This window comes from Mauremys reevesii, linkage group 2 (assembly GCF_016161935.1).
Source record: "Mauremys reevesii isolate NIE-2019 linkage group 2, ASM1616193v1, whole genome shotgun sequence".
NCBI classification, from domain to species: domain Eukaryota; kingdom Metazoa; phylum Chordata; order Testudines; family Geoemydidae; genus Mauremys; species Mauremys reevesii.
Window position 1 is genome coordinate 154,369,633 of NC_052624.1, and position 13,785 is coordinate 154,383,417.

The 13,785-nt window shown below is 45.6% G+C and overlaps 1 protein-coding gene and 1 long non-coding RNA gene across 3 annotated transcripts in view; one reads left to right on the plus strand and one right to left on the minus strand.

Annotated features, from left to right (window-relative positions):
- Window positions 1-13,785, minus strand: part of LOC120397602 — a 112,868-nt gene that overhangs the window by 64,640 nt on the left and 34,443 nt on the right. For both annotated transcript variants that reach the window (XR_005593888.1, XR_005593887.1), the window contains exon 2: window positions 8,564-8,665. This is a non-coding gene — a long non-coding RNA (uncharacterized LOC120397602). The remainder of the gene's footprint in view (window positions 1-8,563; window positions 8,666-13,785) is intronic.
- Window positions 1,473-5,377, plus strand: NKX3-1 (NK3 homeobox 1). The gene is made up of 2 exons (XM_039523680.1): window positions 1,473-1,859; window positions 4,719-5,377. Exons 1-2 carry the CDS (start codon window positions 1,502-1,504, stop codon window positions 5,132-5,134), a joined length of 774 nt encoding a protein of 257 aa, XP_039379614.1. The 5' UTR covers window positions 1,473-1,501; the 3' UTR covers window positions 5,135-5,377.

Consider the following 13,785-nt stretch of genomic DNA (forward strand, 5'->3'; position numbering starts at 1 on the left):
ACAGAAGCCAAAGCAGAATTTTACTCCATCATCTATGATGGTTTTACATAAATATTCCTGTAACATTTGCTACCTACCAGGACTGAATGGGCCCGATCACTGGGCTAACTCCAGTGAAGTTAAGGACGTTACAGGGGGGGATTAATTTGATTCTGTGAATTTAACTAAAAATTCGCTCCCCACAATACTCAACTCCTCCCTGTATTTGGGGTCAAATCATGTAATGGCCAAAAACTAATTGTGAGCAAACACCAAACTGACAAGAGAGAGAAGGGGTCGTATATTTGTCTCTTAAATAACAGAGGCTCGAATGAGGGCTTGCAAGTACACAAAGAGATACAGTATCCCAGGAGAATAGCAGGGGCGGCTTTCCACTGAGAAAGGAAAGACATACAGCTCTTTTCTCCGTTCTGACCACTACTGGCTGCCTTACATGTCAATCTCCAGGTATTCCTGCAAGCATGAAAAATGGTTACTGTCAGTCAGAGTTAAGGGCTATGACTTGATGCAAGAGTCCCCACCATCCCCGCACCACAGGTATGTGACAACGTGCAAACACTCATGGATCCTATCACTGCCACCATCTTCATAACCTGAGCTCAGATCCGCTCCTTTAAAAAAAAAGGGGGGGGGGCAGGAGCTGTTCAATAACCACAGTGAATCAGGACCTCAGTTTTATTTCTGATCCAAAAGATTCTATCATGTTAACACTGCCCACAGAAAAATAGCATCATTATTAAAACACCTATAAAAAAGGCCTAAATATCTTTAATACCAAAACTACTATAAATAAGTATTATAAACAATGTGAATTACTCTCCACCATACAACCAGCACCACCTTCTACCCCTAACACGGACACCCAGGCCTGCCCTAAAAACCCTCCTCCCAAGCAGAGGACGAGATGCCAGAGATTACACAAAGTCCACTAGGGACTTTGCTATTGATTAAAAACAATGAGGAGTCCGGTGGCCCCTTAAAAATTAACAGATGTATTTGGGCATAAGCTTTTGTGGGTAAAAAACCCCACTTCTTCAAATGCAGTTTTTTTACCCACAAAAGCTTATGTCGAAATAAATCTGTTAGTCTTTATGGTGCCACTGGACTGCTGGTTGTTTTTGTGGGTACAGACTAACACAGCTACTCAGCCTTCCAGTCAACAGGAAATATCAGCACTTCTATACCAAGGTGATGGGCAGCAATATAAAGCCTTATGATTGAGAGAGAGAGAGAGAGACACTTTGCAAGTCCCCATGGACACAGCATGCCAGGAGCAGCAAGGCATGGCAGTTTCCCTTGGCACTGCGAACATATACCAAGGAGGAATCTCACTGCTCAGGAGCGGTGGAAGCCCAGGAAGCTCTCCAAGGGCGTTCACTGCTGCCCCGGGCTCCAATCAGACCCAGGAGGCTTGGCTGGCTGGCTTATAAATGCAAAGCAGGGAGTGTTGCAAAGTGAAAGTGCCTGTGGGCTTCTCCCTGGTGGACTTGCGGGGAGGGAGATGAGCTCCCGGCCACCCCTTCCAGGAAGGCAGGAGGGACAGGGCAGCACAGAGCCCCCTGAAGGCAAGAGCCACCCCTGGGCCCCGCAGCAGCACCCAGCGGGGAGGAGCCTTCCCCGGGGCTCGCTGCCCCACTCCTCCAAGCCGCTCACGTCCTTCCTCATCCAAGACATTCTGCGGGACGGTGCCGACCGCGGAGCTGCGGGGAAGGGGAGGAAGAGCCGGGGATGCTGCGGTGCCTCTAGCCCGGAGCCTGCGCTGGACGGTGCAAGCTCCGCTCCCCGGGAGCCAGCTGGGAAACCCCTCCCTGAAGGGGTCCCCCCGCCGCCCCCGGAGCAGCCCGGAGAGCCAGCCGCAGGTAAGCAGCTGCTCAGCCCCCGGCCCCACGCGCGCCTGGCTCTGCAAGACTTTCCCCACGCACGTGGCGCCCCGCTTGCACGGCTGTAAATCACAGGTCCCGCTCCTAGTCAGCAGAGACCCTGCAGCCTAAACTAGGAGCAGCTCCTCTGCCTTTGAGCGCTCAACTGAAACCCAAGCGCTCTGTTCCCAGGGTGCCGGGGGGGACACCTCCAAATCAGGCGGAAGTGGCGCATAAGTGGGGTCTCGGCAAGGGAAAAGCAATAGAAATAGCCACTGTCTGCACAGATTTATTTCCTCCCACCACCCCGCCCAGAGGAGCTCAGGTCCTATTTAGGCACCTCAAGAAGTGGGGGTTGCAAATTTGCCCCTGAGCATTTTTTGAAAGACATATGACCCTGCATGAATCTATGGGAGAGCCCAGAAAGACCCCCCTCTAATCAAGCAGACAGAAACAAGATCCCCCCCCTTAGTGCCACAGCTGCATGTTTAAAGAGCTCCTGGAAGCTCCCTTTATTTTTATTCTGGCCTGGTAAATTTGCTGCATTCACCATCACTGATTACTTTAATCTAATAGGAGGTTTTAAAATCCCATTTGTTAAGTAGAAGCTCTTTGTGACAAGGGCTGGCTTTTGGTTCTGTGTCTGTCCAGCACCTACCACAAGGGGGGCCTGGCCCATGATTGAGGCTCCACAGGGAAAAAAAAATGCTTTAAAGGGCATCTTATTGTTAATGCACCTGCTGCTGAGTCATTTTTAAGGTGGTGCATTTCTGGGACCTGTGTATTTCCAGGTTGGGGCAGCCAAACACAAAACGTTGCAAATCACTTGGCGCTTCCTTTAAAGAATGGTGATCTTTAAATATCAACAAGTTTCTCTAGCATGCACCTGCATGATTGTGGGAGGGGGTAAGAAAAAGAAGCTGCTACAAGTTTTTGAAAATTGTTGGTGTTGGGGAAGCACTGGAAACCACTGCACACTCCAGGGAATGCTCGAGTGTCTCTCCATCGTGTTTTTTATATACAAGAAGGGGGAATCAAACACAGGTAAGCTCTTTGGGGGAAGGGACTGATCTATTTTATGTCTGTACAGCACCTACCACAGTCCGGGCCCAATCCTGATTGGGATATTCAGGAACTACTATAATATTAATAAAAGACACTTTAATCAATCACTTTCATGTTAAAAGGGATCTTTCCAGGTGAAATTGACCCTGAAGTTCAAAGTTTTCACAAAAGCAAAGATCAAGAGAAATGTTTCAATGAACTTTTTTTTGTTTGTTTTTTAAAGTGGGGGGAAGTAGGGGTGGGATTCCCTTGGAAATTTACTTTAACCCGACACTGTCTCAAAGAAATCTTTCAGACTGGGAGTTTTAGTTATGGAGAGCTTGATCCTGGAGCACTCCCAGAGCACTCCCAGCTCCCACTGTCTTCGATCAGCCCCGATCCAGACAGGTGCTGAGCACCCACAGATCTGAAGTGACAGAATGATTCTTCTGGAAATAAGATGAAGGTGATATGTCTGGTTGCTACCTCTGAGCTGTGATGGCCATCAACAATGCCCTAATTCCTTCACTCTGCTCTCCTGTCACATTAAAACCAGCATGTACTAGTGCGTCTTTCACGTGGCAGGTATCGTCTTTATCCTGCTAAACTTGCTCAGCAATGCCACAGCAAAAAAGAGCAGCATCAAGGAGACACTTCTGATCTCGTTACCCTGGATATATCAGAAGTTCAGCCTTCTAGCAGTAAAACTCCCACCTGACTGGTAACTTGTGTAGGGATCCAGATCCTGTTCCCATTGATGTGAACTGGAAGCTTTGCCATTCACAGGGATGGGGTAGGACTGAGTCAAGAGCCCAAATTCTCAAACTTGGGTGCTTTAGGCACTAAGGGACTGATCCTGCTGCCAATTAAAGCAATGGAGAGTAGCAGTAGCTCTATGGAAGTAAGTGGAATGTGTGTGGAAAGAGAACGGGGCCTCTAATTTTATACTGATCCACCTGAATAAGGTTTTTTTTAAAGGCTATATCTATCTGGCATCTATCTCATGGCCTGATTTCAATGACAGTAGCAGGTGCTCAGCACCTCTGAAAATCAGACCCACTTTTATGGGTGCCCAGACATACACCTGGGCATCCATCTTTGAAAATGTTGGCCAATGATTACAAATTACTAGGACTGCCATCCCCAAGCATTCAAAACGCAGGAGATTTACCTTAAAAACAAAACAAACCCTATATTATGAGGATGGTGGGGTCTTGTTTTGTTTTTTAAATTTGCTATATAGTTGCCATCTGAGACTTTGGGGCGCACTGACTTCACATTTCCAAACTTTTCTCTGCAACATGAGGGTAGAAACTGACTTTCTTAAAGTGAAAGCTGAGATTCTCACATAAATCAGAGCACTCCAGAATCTAGGGCTTTAAGAAAAACACCAACTATTGTAAGACTCACAATAAAATCCCAAGAGTTAGCAACCCTTTATTTGTATTACAATAATGCCCAGGAGCCCCAGTCAGGACCCCATAATGGTGACACTCATTGTGAGTACAGAAGAAAAAGGCATTTTCACAACAGAGGAACATATTTTTAAGGGTATTTAGGTGCCTAACTTCCACTTAAATCAATGGGAGTGAGGTGCCTAAATACCTTTAAAATCTGGCCCAGAGTGAACACTATCAAAATTCAGGGGCAGGGGAGAATTATATACAAAAGCTTTTTGAATTTTTAAGCTCACGTGAACACGTAAAAATGTCTCCAGGATGACAATGGAATTGTGTGCTCTCGGCAAGGCAAACGCCTGAGAACAAGCTGTTCTGTTTTCTTTCTGGTGTCTAACTCCCCTCTTCCTTCCCCCAGAGGCATATACGGAGACCAACCTATCAGACTGTGAAAACCCTCTGAAATCCTCACCGAGCAACCAAAGGACCCCGAAGCAGCAAAAGCGCTCACGGGCAGCCTTCTCCCACACTCAGGTCATTGAGTTAGAAAGGAAGTTCAGTCATCAGAAGTATCTGTCTGCCCCGGAGCGAGCCCACCTGGCGAAGAACCTGAAGCTCACTGAAACCCAGGTGAAAATCTGGTTCCAGAACAGAAGGTACAAAACCAAAAGGAAGCAACTAGCCTCAGAACTCAGTGGACTTGATAAGAACTCAGTTTTCCCAGTCCTTAAAGAGGATGATGTCTCCAGGGCCTCTCTGATTTCTGTGTATAACAGCTACCAGTACTATCCATACCTGTACTACTTGAATGGCTGGAGTCCCTCTTTGTGGTAACTACAGCTAAAGACTTCAACTTTTCCAAAGAGAAGCTCTTTTTATTTTTATTGTTTTGCTTTTTCTAATAATGGGTGGGGGTGGGGTTGAAAAGCACTTCTAACCATATTTTCAGTGATGCTGAGCACCCTGCATGTCCTTTTCCCTTCCAGGGGACTTGCAAGGTTCTCAACACTGCTACAAGTCTAGGATAACATTTTCCAAAGCACCTGATAATAAATGCCATGCTCTTGTTGTATAGCACTTTCCATTGGTAGATCTTACAGTGCTTTAGAAAGGATTACAATCTCCATTCTGCCGATGGGGAAACTGAGGTACGGAGCAATGAAGTGACTCGTCCAAGCCCACCCAGCGGCAGAGCCAGGAACAGAACCCAGGCCCCCGAGTTACAGTCCAATGCTCTATCCACTACAGTGGATGCCTCTTTCTCACAAAGTTAATGTGACTTAGGGCTTGGCTACACTCGAAACTCCAAAGCGCTGCCGCGGGAGCGCTCCCACGGCAGTGCTTTGAAGTGCGAGTGTGGTAGCAGCACCAGCGCTGGGAGAGAGCTCTTCCAGCGCTGCAGGTACTCCACCTCCCCGAGGGGATTAGCTTACAGCGCTGGCAGCCGCGCGCCCAGCGCTGGGGCACTGTTTACACTGGCGCTTTACAGCGCTGTAACTTGCTGCACCCAAGGGGGTGTTTTTTTCACACCCCTGAGCGACAAAGTTGCAGCGCTGTAAAGCGCCAGTGTAGCCAAGGCCTTAGGTACCCATGTGTTTAAGTCTCTCTTCAAAGTGGGACTTAGGTGCTTTGGAAAAAACTTTAGCCCTACGCAGGATCAGCGTGTAAAAACTTAGTAATGATGGTTTTGCACAGCAATTATCTCGGCGTGTTCATCTAGGCCACTAACTCTGTGACACTACATAGTAGATTTAATATTTAAATATCTGGTCTTCTCAAACAGAACATAGGTGGGGCACTGAATGGAAAAAACATGGAGTCTGCATTTTTTTTTTCATTAAATGGAAACTAAGAGCCATGTGGTCCTAGGGTGAAAAGACAGATATATTAGAACTATGTCAGCTAACATGACAAACCCCATTTAAATATGTGCACCACTGCTCTTTACTGGTTAGAATTAGAACTGCATAACTATGTGTCATAGCACCTATGCTGCTCGTTAAAGTAGAGTCTCCTTTAGCTCAAGTGGTAAAGACCTTTTGGTTTGAAGTAGAAAGTGTGCAGTTCTCTCTCTGCTGTGTCATGAAGTGATGTGTAGCCATGATGCACTGCATAGTAACAAACATGAAATACAAGGCAACAACAGAGTTGTTACCATATGCAATAAATACTGTGGGCAGGCTCCTCGGCAGGTATAAATCGATTATCTGATTCTGAAGGAACCGTGCCAATTTACAGCTGCTCAGGTTCTACAGCCTACACACCCATGCATACCACCACTAACTTAGCAGCACATAACAAACCAGAAGATAGCAAGTAAGTCAGTATCACAACAGATCTGTTTTGCATATCACAGCACTGATGCTGTTTGAACATTAACACATAGAATTATTCTATTCAATAGCCTAAGTTTTCAGCCTTTCTCACCGTTTAAAGAGAAGCAATTCTGTTTGTAAAATTAGATGAGACAAAGCAGCCTCATGCTTTAGAAGAGGATCACTGGCTCAGTATTGCTGTAAAATGTTCTTATGATCACAGAGTTAAATGATCTTATTGTTGTTAATCACACTCACCATTTGAACAGACTAACAGAGGTGATTCCTGCTTCCATTTGATACATACTGTACTAGCTTGATGCTGCATGGTGCAGAGCACCTTCTGATCCTATCTTCTATAGTGGGAAGTGAGAAAACTCAGCACTTTGCAGTGTACAAGGGAAACGTGGGATAAAGCTTTTATGCCTGGTGGTTAGTGAATAGCAATATTTTGACCTCAGTCTGTTCAAAGTAGCAGTGATGGTTTTTAGGAGCAAAGGAAATGCCTGCCAGTACATAAAGTTTGAGGCAACATCTACTGTGGAGAAAAGAAATGTTTTAAAATAGAAATGAAATAAAAATTGGGAGGGGGGAATTATGTTAGATCATTTATCATTTCAGTGGACCAATTTCTCAGCTAGTAGAAATCACCATAGTTCTATTGATGTTATTAGAACTATGGCAATTAAGCCCTCTGAGCATATGTGGGGTTTTGTAATCTATCCAGTTCTTTATAATGATGCCCCTCATTGCAGTATCTGAGCACCTCCTAAAGAGAATTAAACCCCCCACAAACCACAAAAAGCCAAAGGCCTAATTTCCCTCCCTTCTCCTCAAGGCAGTTGGGGCTGCATATCGTTAGAGTGATTGCTACCGGACTGGGAATTGTAAACATCTCTTTTCAGAGACAAAAAGAGTGTGGGGAAATGAAGTAATATACTTTATTAGACCAGCTTCTACTGGGGAAAGAGACAAGCTTTCAAGATTACACAGAGCTCGTCTTCAGGTTTGGGGAATTTTTAGAAATCTTATTTTTCATGAAAATATCTTTGAAAATTGATCTTTGTCTCCCTCCTCCCCCCAACACAATAGATCTGCAAACGGCACACTCACAAGTATCCTTACTCAAGCCAGGAGACCTGCAGGGGGCCAGGAGACTCCTATTGTGAGCCAGGATTACTTATGGGAGGAATAGTTTACAGGATCAAACCCATTAAGGTGAACAATTCACCAATGCCACAAATTTATGGTCACTGCCACTGGGTAAATTATTGGAAATACATGAAAGGATAACAGCCTGTTTTCTAGCTAGTCGGAATGTAACTTCTAGTATCTCCAGATAACATTTTTCTTCCAGCTTGTTCTTTATTTAGAACCTATTCATTCTGAAAGGATTCAGTCCTTTCTCTCAGTCAGCATTAAGAGTAGAAGGTCATCTCTGGGCTGTTACAATATATGTTTCAAACTCAAGCACGCTGCTTATCCACTTTCCAAAAGAAGTGATCATACAGTCCTTCGAACAAAAGCTTCCTTAAGGCCCTATCCTGAGGCTCTGACTCACTTGAGGAGCCCCACTAACATTAATGGGATAGGATTACTCAAAGGAGAAATAGCTGCGGGAACAAGCACCGAATGCAGAAATCCTCAGGCACATTTGGGCCCAAGTGGGCATGACTTGCACCTTGTGCCATCATTCACACCAGTGCAAAATGGGTGCAAAACACTTACCATGCTGATTTGGTAGCTTTACATGCCTATTTTGCACTGGTGAAAAGCTCCTCATTCTCTGTTGCCCTGCATCTTGTGTGGTCATTTAAATCAGTGCAAAGTGGGTGTAAAATGTTGCCTAATCAGAATGATCTGGTCAGATTCTTATCTCAGTAACTCCACTGATCTCCATGAACTTACTTCTGATTCACACCAATGTAAATGTAGTAGTGTCACCTACCTGGTCTGGCTTCAAGCTCTCTGCTGCCTCAGTTTCCCTTCACTTAGTTTCGATTTCCCAACCTCCTCAGGAAGGACTCACGGCCACACTCAAGTCTCTCCCCTGCAAGTAAAATATAGGCAAAATATCAAAAGCAGTTCTTCTGCCCATCCTGTGCTGCAACTCCCATAGACTTTCCCCTTGCCTCTCTGGGGGGAAAGGAGGACTCACCCTTCCCTTCAGGGCCCACAACACCTCTCCTCAGCAGTTTTCTCAGCCTTTTCATAGGGATCACCTTCCCCCTTCCCAGCTGGGTCTGATAACTGAACAGGGCTGGCTAGCTCCAGACACCCTGGCCCTTAAAGGGGATAAAGTATAAGACTGTGCACCATAGAGAGTGGCTCACCCATTTTGCCCAGGTGTAAGTGATAGGGCAGTGGGGAATTGGGCCCCATCTGCAGGGCAACAATGGATTTTATCCATTGTTCTTTAGTAGTCATGGCAACTGAACACCCACTTGGATATTTCATCTGTGTCCCAGCTCTTCGGTTGTAACCCATAACAAAAAAACTCTCTCTGAACTGCCCACTCTATGTATTTTTATGAAATCAGTCCAGTGCAAACAGTTGTTATTTTTGTATATATATATTGATACTATTTTCCCCAATGTGTATGCTTTGTACTTTGGAATAAAAAGTTAAAGGTCTGTATTAGAAATGGGCCTCTGTGGAATTTCTGGTTTGGGGGGTTGTTTTTTAAAATCTCCTGTGTGTGTGTTTCAGGTTCATGTATTTGGGGTCAGAATCTGGCTACAGCCAGGCAAACGCACCAGGCCAGGGCATGTGTGCAAACTTGGTGTCCCTTACTCCATCCCCTAGTGCACTATTACAAGGAGTAGCAATGGGGCTCGCTCACATGCCATGAATGCAAGGGAGGAAGGCAAGCAGCCAGCACGACTCACTCTGAAACAGGAGTGGATCTAGTGGGTTAAGGGTCATGGCTGGGGGCCAGCCCCTGATGCACAACTATAGCGTTTGAAGGCTGCACAGATAGGGCCTGACGGGAGTCTATTCTCAGAGCCCAATGGGATTTGGATCAGGCTGAAAGGGAGCTCATGCTGCATCCTTAAGATGCCACAGATGCACAGCTCCACCTAAGCATCCCTCACTCTACCTTTCATAGGTATAATACTTTCACTCGCATGGTGCGTCTGTGTCCTATTTCCAGAAACATGACTCCAGCTCGCAAAGCCACAATTTAGCCCTTATTCTTCCAGTACCTTACTCCTATGAGTAGTACTTTCATATGTGAGAAGTCCCACTGAAGTCAACAGGGCTGCCACCAGAACTATAGATTACTCGCATATGTCACTAGTGCAGGATCAGGCCTAATGTGAGCGGCACACAATCAATGGTCAGGAGCAGCCGGTGCAGCAGTTTTGCAGGTATCAGATCACCCCCCCCCCCCCATCACTATTAAGAGTAGGCTAACACTGAATGCTACCAACATTTCTTACCACCCTACTGTTAAAAGGGCACCAGCTCCAATCCAGCCAGGAATGGCACATCCTGACATGTGCTGAACAGCCTCAATTCTCATTTACTCAGAAGCCACCACACCTTGCAGGAAGGAGAACAATCCCCCCTGCACATTTATTTACTACTCCAGACTTACATGAAAGATGATGTCATTCAGCCTTATTAGCAGCAAATGGATGCCTCTCTAGCAACCAACAGTTTATACAGTAAGGTGCTTATTCGAGCTAAAACTTATTATGGTTTCACATTTTTCCATAATCCCATCATTTAAGTATATGCAGAGGCCTCTAAATATTTTCAATTTGGCTTAACCCTGTAAACGACTCCAAACCCACTCATCCTGCTTCCCAGACAGGAGACACAGCTCTTTACTTTTACACTCGTAGGCCCCCCATCTGACAAACACTTATGGACGTGTTCACCTTTGTGCAGGAGAGTAGTTGCATGAACTCAAAGGGCCCACTTAAATGTTTAAAAATTAAAGCATGTGCGTGTTTGAAGGTTTGGGACTTTGGATGAAATTCATCCGACTAGTGGGCCAGAGCCATGGCTACTCACCACTGATGTCTCGCATAGGCCTTACTTTGAAGGCATAAGTGAGGCTTTGTGCTCTCTCTCTGGCCTGGTCTACACTATGCGTTTAAACTGGTTTTAGGAGCGTTAAACCGATTTAACGCCACACCCGTCCACACTAAGAGGCCCTTTATATCGATATAAAGGGCTCTTTAAACCGGTTTCTGTACTCCTCCCTAACAAGAGGAGTAGCGCTAATATCGGTATTACCATATCGGATTAGGGTTAGTGTGGCCGCAAATCGACGGTATTGGCCTCCGGGCGGTATCCCACAGTGCACCACTGACCACTCTGGACAGGAATCTGAACTCGGATGCAGTGGCCAGGTAGACAGGAAAAGCCCCGCGAACTTTTGAATATCATTTCCTGTTTGCCCAGCGTGGAGCTCCGATCAGCATGGGTGGCGATGCAGTCCGAAATCAAAATCATTTTTTATTACTTCAGCACACAAACGGGGGGACACTGCAATGGTAGCCCAGGAAGGCTGTGGGAGGAGGGAAGCAACAGGTGGGGTTGTTGCAGGAGCACCCCCTGTTAATAGCATGCAGCTCATCATTCCTGCGGGATCAGACACAGAGTGACTGTGCTCTCTGGTTCTCTGATACACTGGATCTCTAGTACACTTCCCCCATATTCTAGACAGGACTGATTCTATTTTTAGATACCATAAAGGAGAGATTGACTCGGGGAGTCATTCCCATTTTTGTCTTTTGCGTCCCTGGCTGATCTCAGCCAGGGGGCACCTATGACAGCAGCAGAAGTTATAGTGCAATACGACTGGTAACCATCATCTCATTGCCAATTTACAATTTCATAGTAGACAGTACAGAATGGCTACTAACCATCTCTCCTGTCATGCAAAAGCAAATGAATGCTGCTGTGTAGCACTGCTGAATCGCCTCTGTCCGCGGCATCTAGTACACATACGGTGACAGTGACAAAAGGCAAAACAGGCTCCATGGTTGCCACGGTATGGCATCTGCCAGGGAAATCCAGGGAAAAAGGGCGCGAAATGATTGTCTGCCGTTGCTTTCCCGGAGGAAGGAATGACTGACGACATTTACCCAGAACCACCCACGACAATGATTTTTGCCCCATCAGGCACTGGGATCTCAACCCAGAATTCCAAGGGGCGGGGGAGACTGCGGGAACTATGGGATAGCTACGGAATAGCTACCCACAGTGCAACGCTCCAGAAATCGACGCTAGCCTCGGACCGTGGACACACACCACTGATTTAATGTGTTTAGTGTGGCCGCGCGCACTCGATTTTATATAATCTGTTTTACTAAACCGGTTTATGTAAATTCGGAATAATCCTGTAGTGTAGACATACCCTCTCTCTCTCTCTATACAGTGGTGAATTTCACCCTAGAAGCTCAGAAATAAGTCCTGTGCTTTTCAGATTTTTAGTCGGGTATTTTGCACGCGCCAATCAGCAGTGCTTTCATCAAAACAGAAAAAAATATATAGCAAAAGCACACAGGAACCTCTATCATAAATCCCACAACTAGGCAGTAAGTGTTTCTTTCAGATGAATCGCTTTCTCCATCCATCTTCCACTACTTCCAAGCTGACAAGAAAGCAAAACAGGCCACTTTCATGCATTAAAGTCAATGGAGTAATTGGACACTCAAAGTGAATTTGGGACAATTTGTTTTTTTGTTGTTTTTTTTTTCCTTTTTAAATCTGTTCACACCACACAGTAGTTTCTCTCCATGGCCCTGCACTTCATATCCTCATTTACACCAGTGCAAAGTACGTGTAAACTGCTACCGTTCTGATTTCGTAGTGCAAGTGTAAACAGCAGCAAAAGGTGCCAGGCAGCAAAGAATCAGGCTTATGGGATTTGGCTCTGAGCAGATGTCAATTTTACACTGCTGTAACACAATTGATTTCTCTGGAACACAGTCCTGATTTACACCAGCATAAGCAAGAGCAGAAGCATCTCTAGAATAACTTGTCGGCGTTTGTGCAGACAAAGCTGAACTGAGGTGTGAATCTTCCCTCAAAATGTTTTTTTTTTAATTCATTATTTCTTATTGTTTATTTGTTAACTTAGTGGATTTAAATCTCTAAGGAAAAATAACCATAAACCCAGGAGGGTAGCACACACACCTGCCATCCATGGCCCTACTAGGTTGCCTGGGGGGTACTTTTTCAAAGCAGAGATTTTAACTGGTTGTGAAAGGTGCACAAAGTATAGCTTTGGAGACTGAAGTCCTGTATCCACGAAACAGGTACAATGGGGCAAATTCTGCTCTCAATTGCACTGGGATAAATTGAGAGACTAACGTCCTTGACTGCAGTGGATTTATGGGGGGTGCAACTGAAGGTATAGTTTGGCCTTATAGGGCCTCCCCACCCCCCCAAAAAAAAATCTTTAAATTACTTTATGAATCAGGTGTTATGTGCCAAGTTTAAATATCTTCTTCGGGACAGAAGACAACATAAGGGAACCTTTTGAAACCAACAGTTTCACATGGGACAAATTTAGCCCTCATGCTTCTGCATATAGTGAGGGGTGAGAGAATGGTGTAGAATCCAAGCCCACGCCTCGGCTTTGTTGAGACATCCCTCTATGGCTACTTGTGGCGGTGGTTTTTCTGACCAGGTAATAGGAACTGCACTGAAATCACCATCCTCATTTTCACCTAAGCTATCAAACCAGCCATCAAGATGGCAGAAATTGATCAAGGGGACCACCCAGTAGGGCTGAGAGGGCCGCTCTCTCAACTCTCATTTCAGTCTTCAGCCCTGGTGCTGAAAGCACCACCAAAGAGACCAGATGCCATTGCAATGCTGATCTTGCAACTGAACGGATGGAGACTACAATTCATTTCACAAAAGCTACCACTTGACACCAGCTGGTAACAACTTCTGGTCTCCACTGCCCCGGGATGCATTAGAACCAGTGGCCTAGAGATGAAAGGCTCCTCGGCCTATTATTAATCCCTTACACAAGATCCATCCTACTTGCCACTCTTGTCCGAGAAGTTTCTTTTGCAAACCTCAAATCCACCACATGTATTAGACGGACTTGCTTTGTGTATGTGCAGTTGACAAGAGAGGTAGGGCTATCTAGTGATTTGAGCATAGGATTAGGGGTCCAGGAGCTAGATTTTTAAAGGT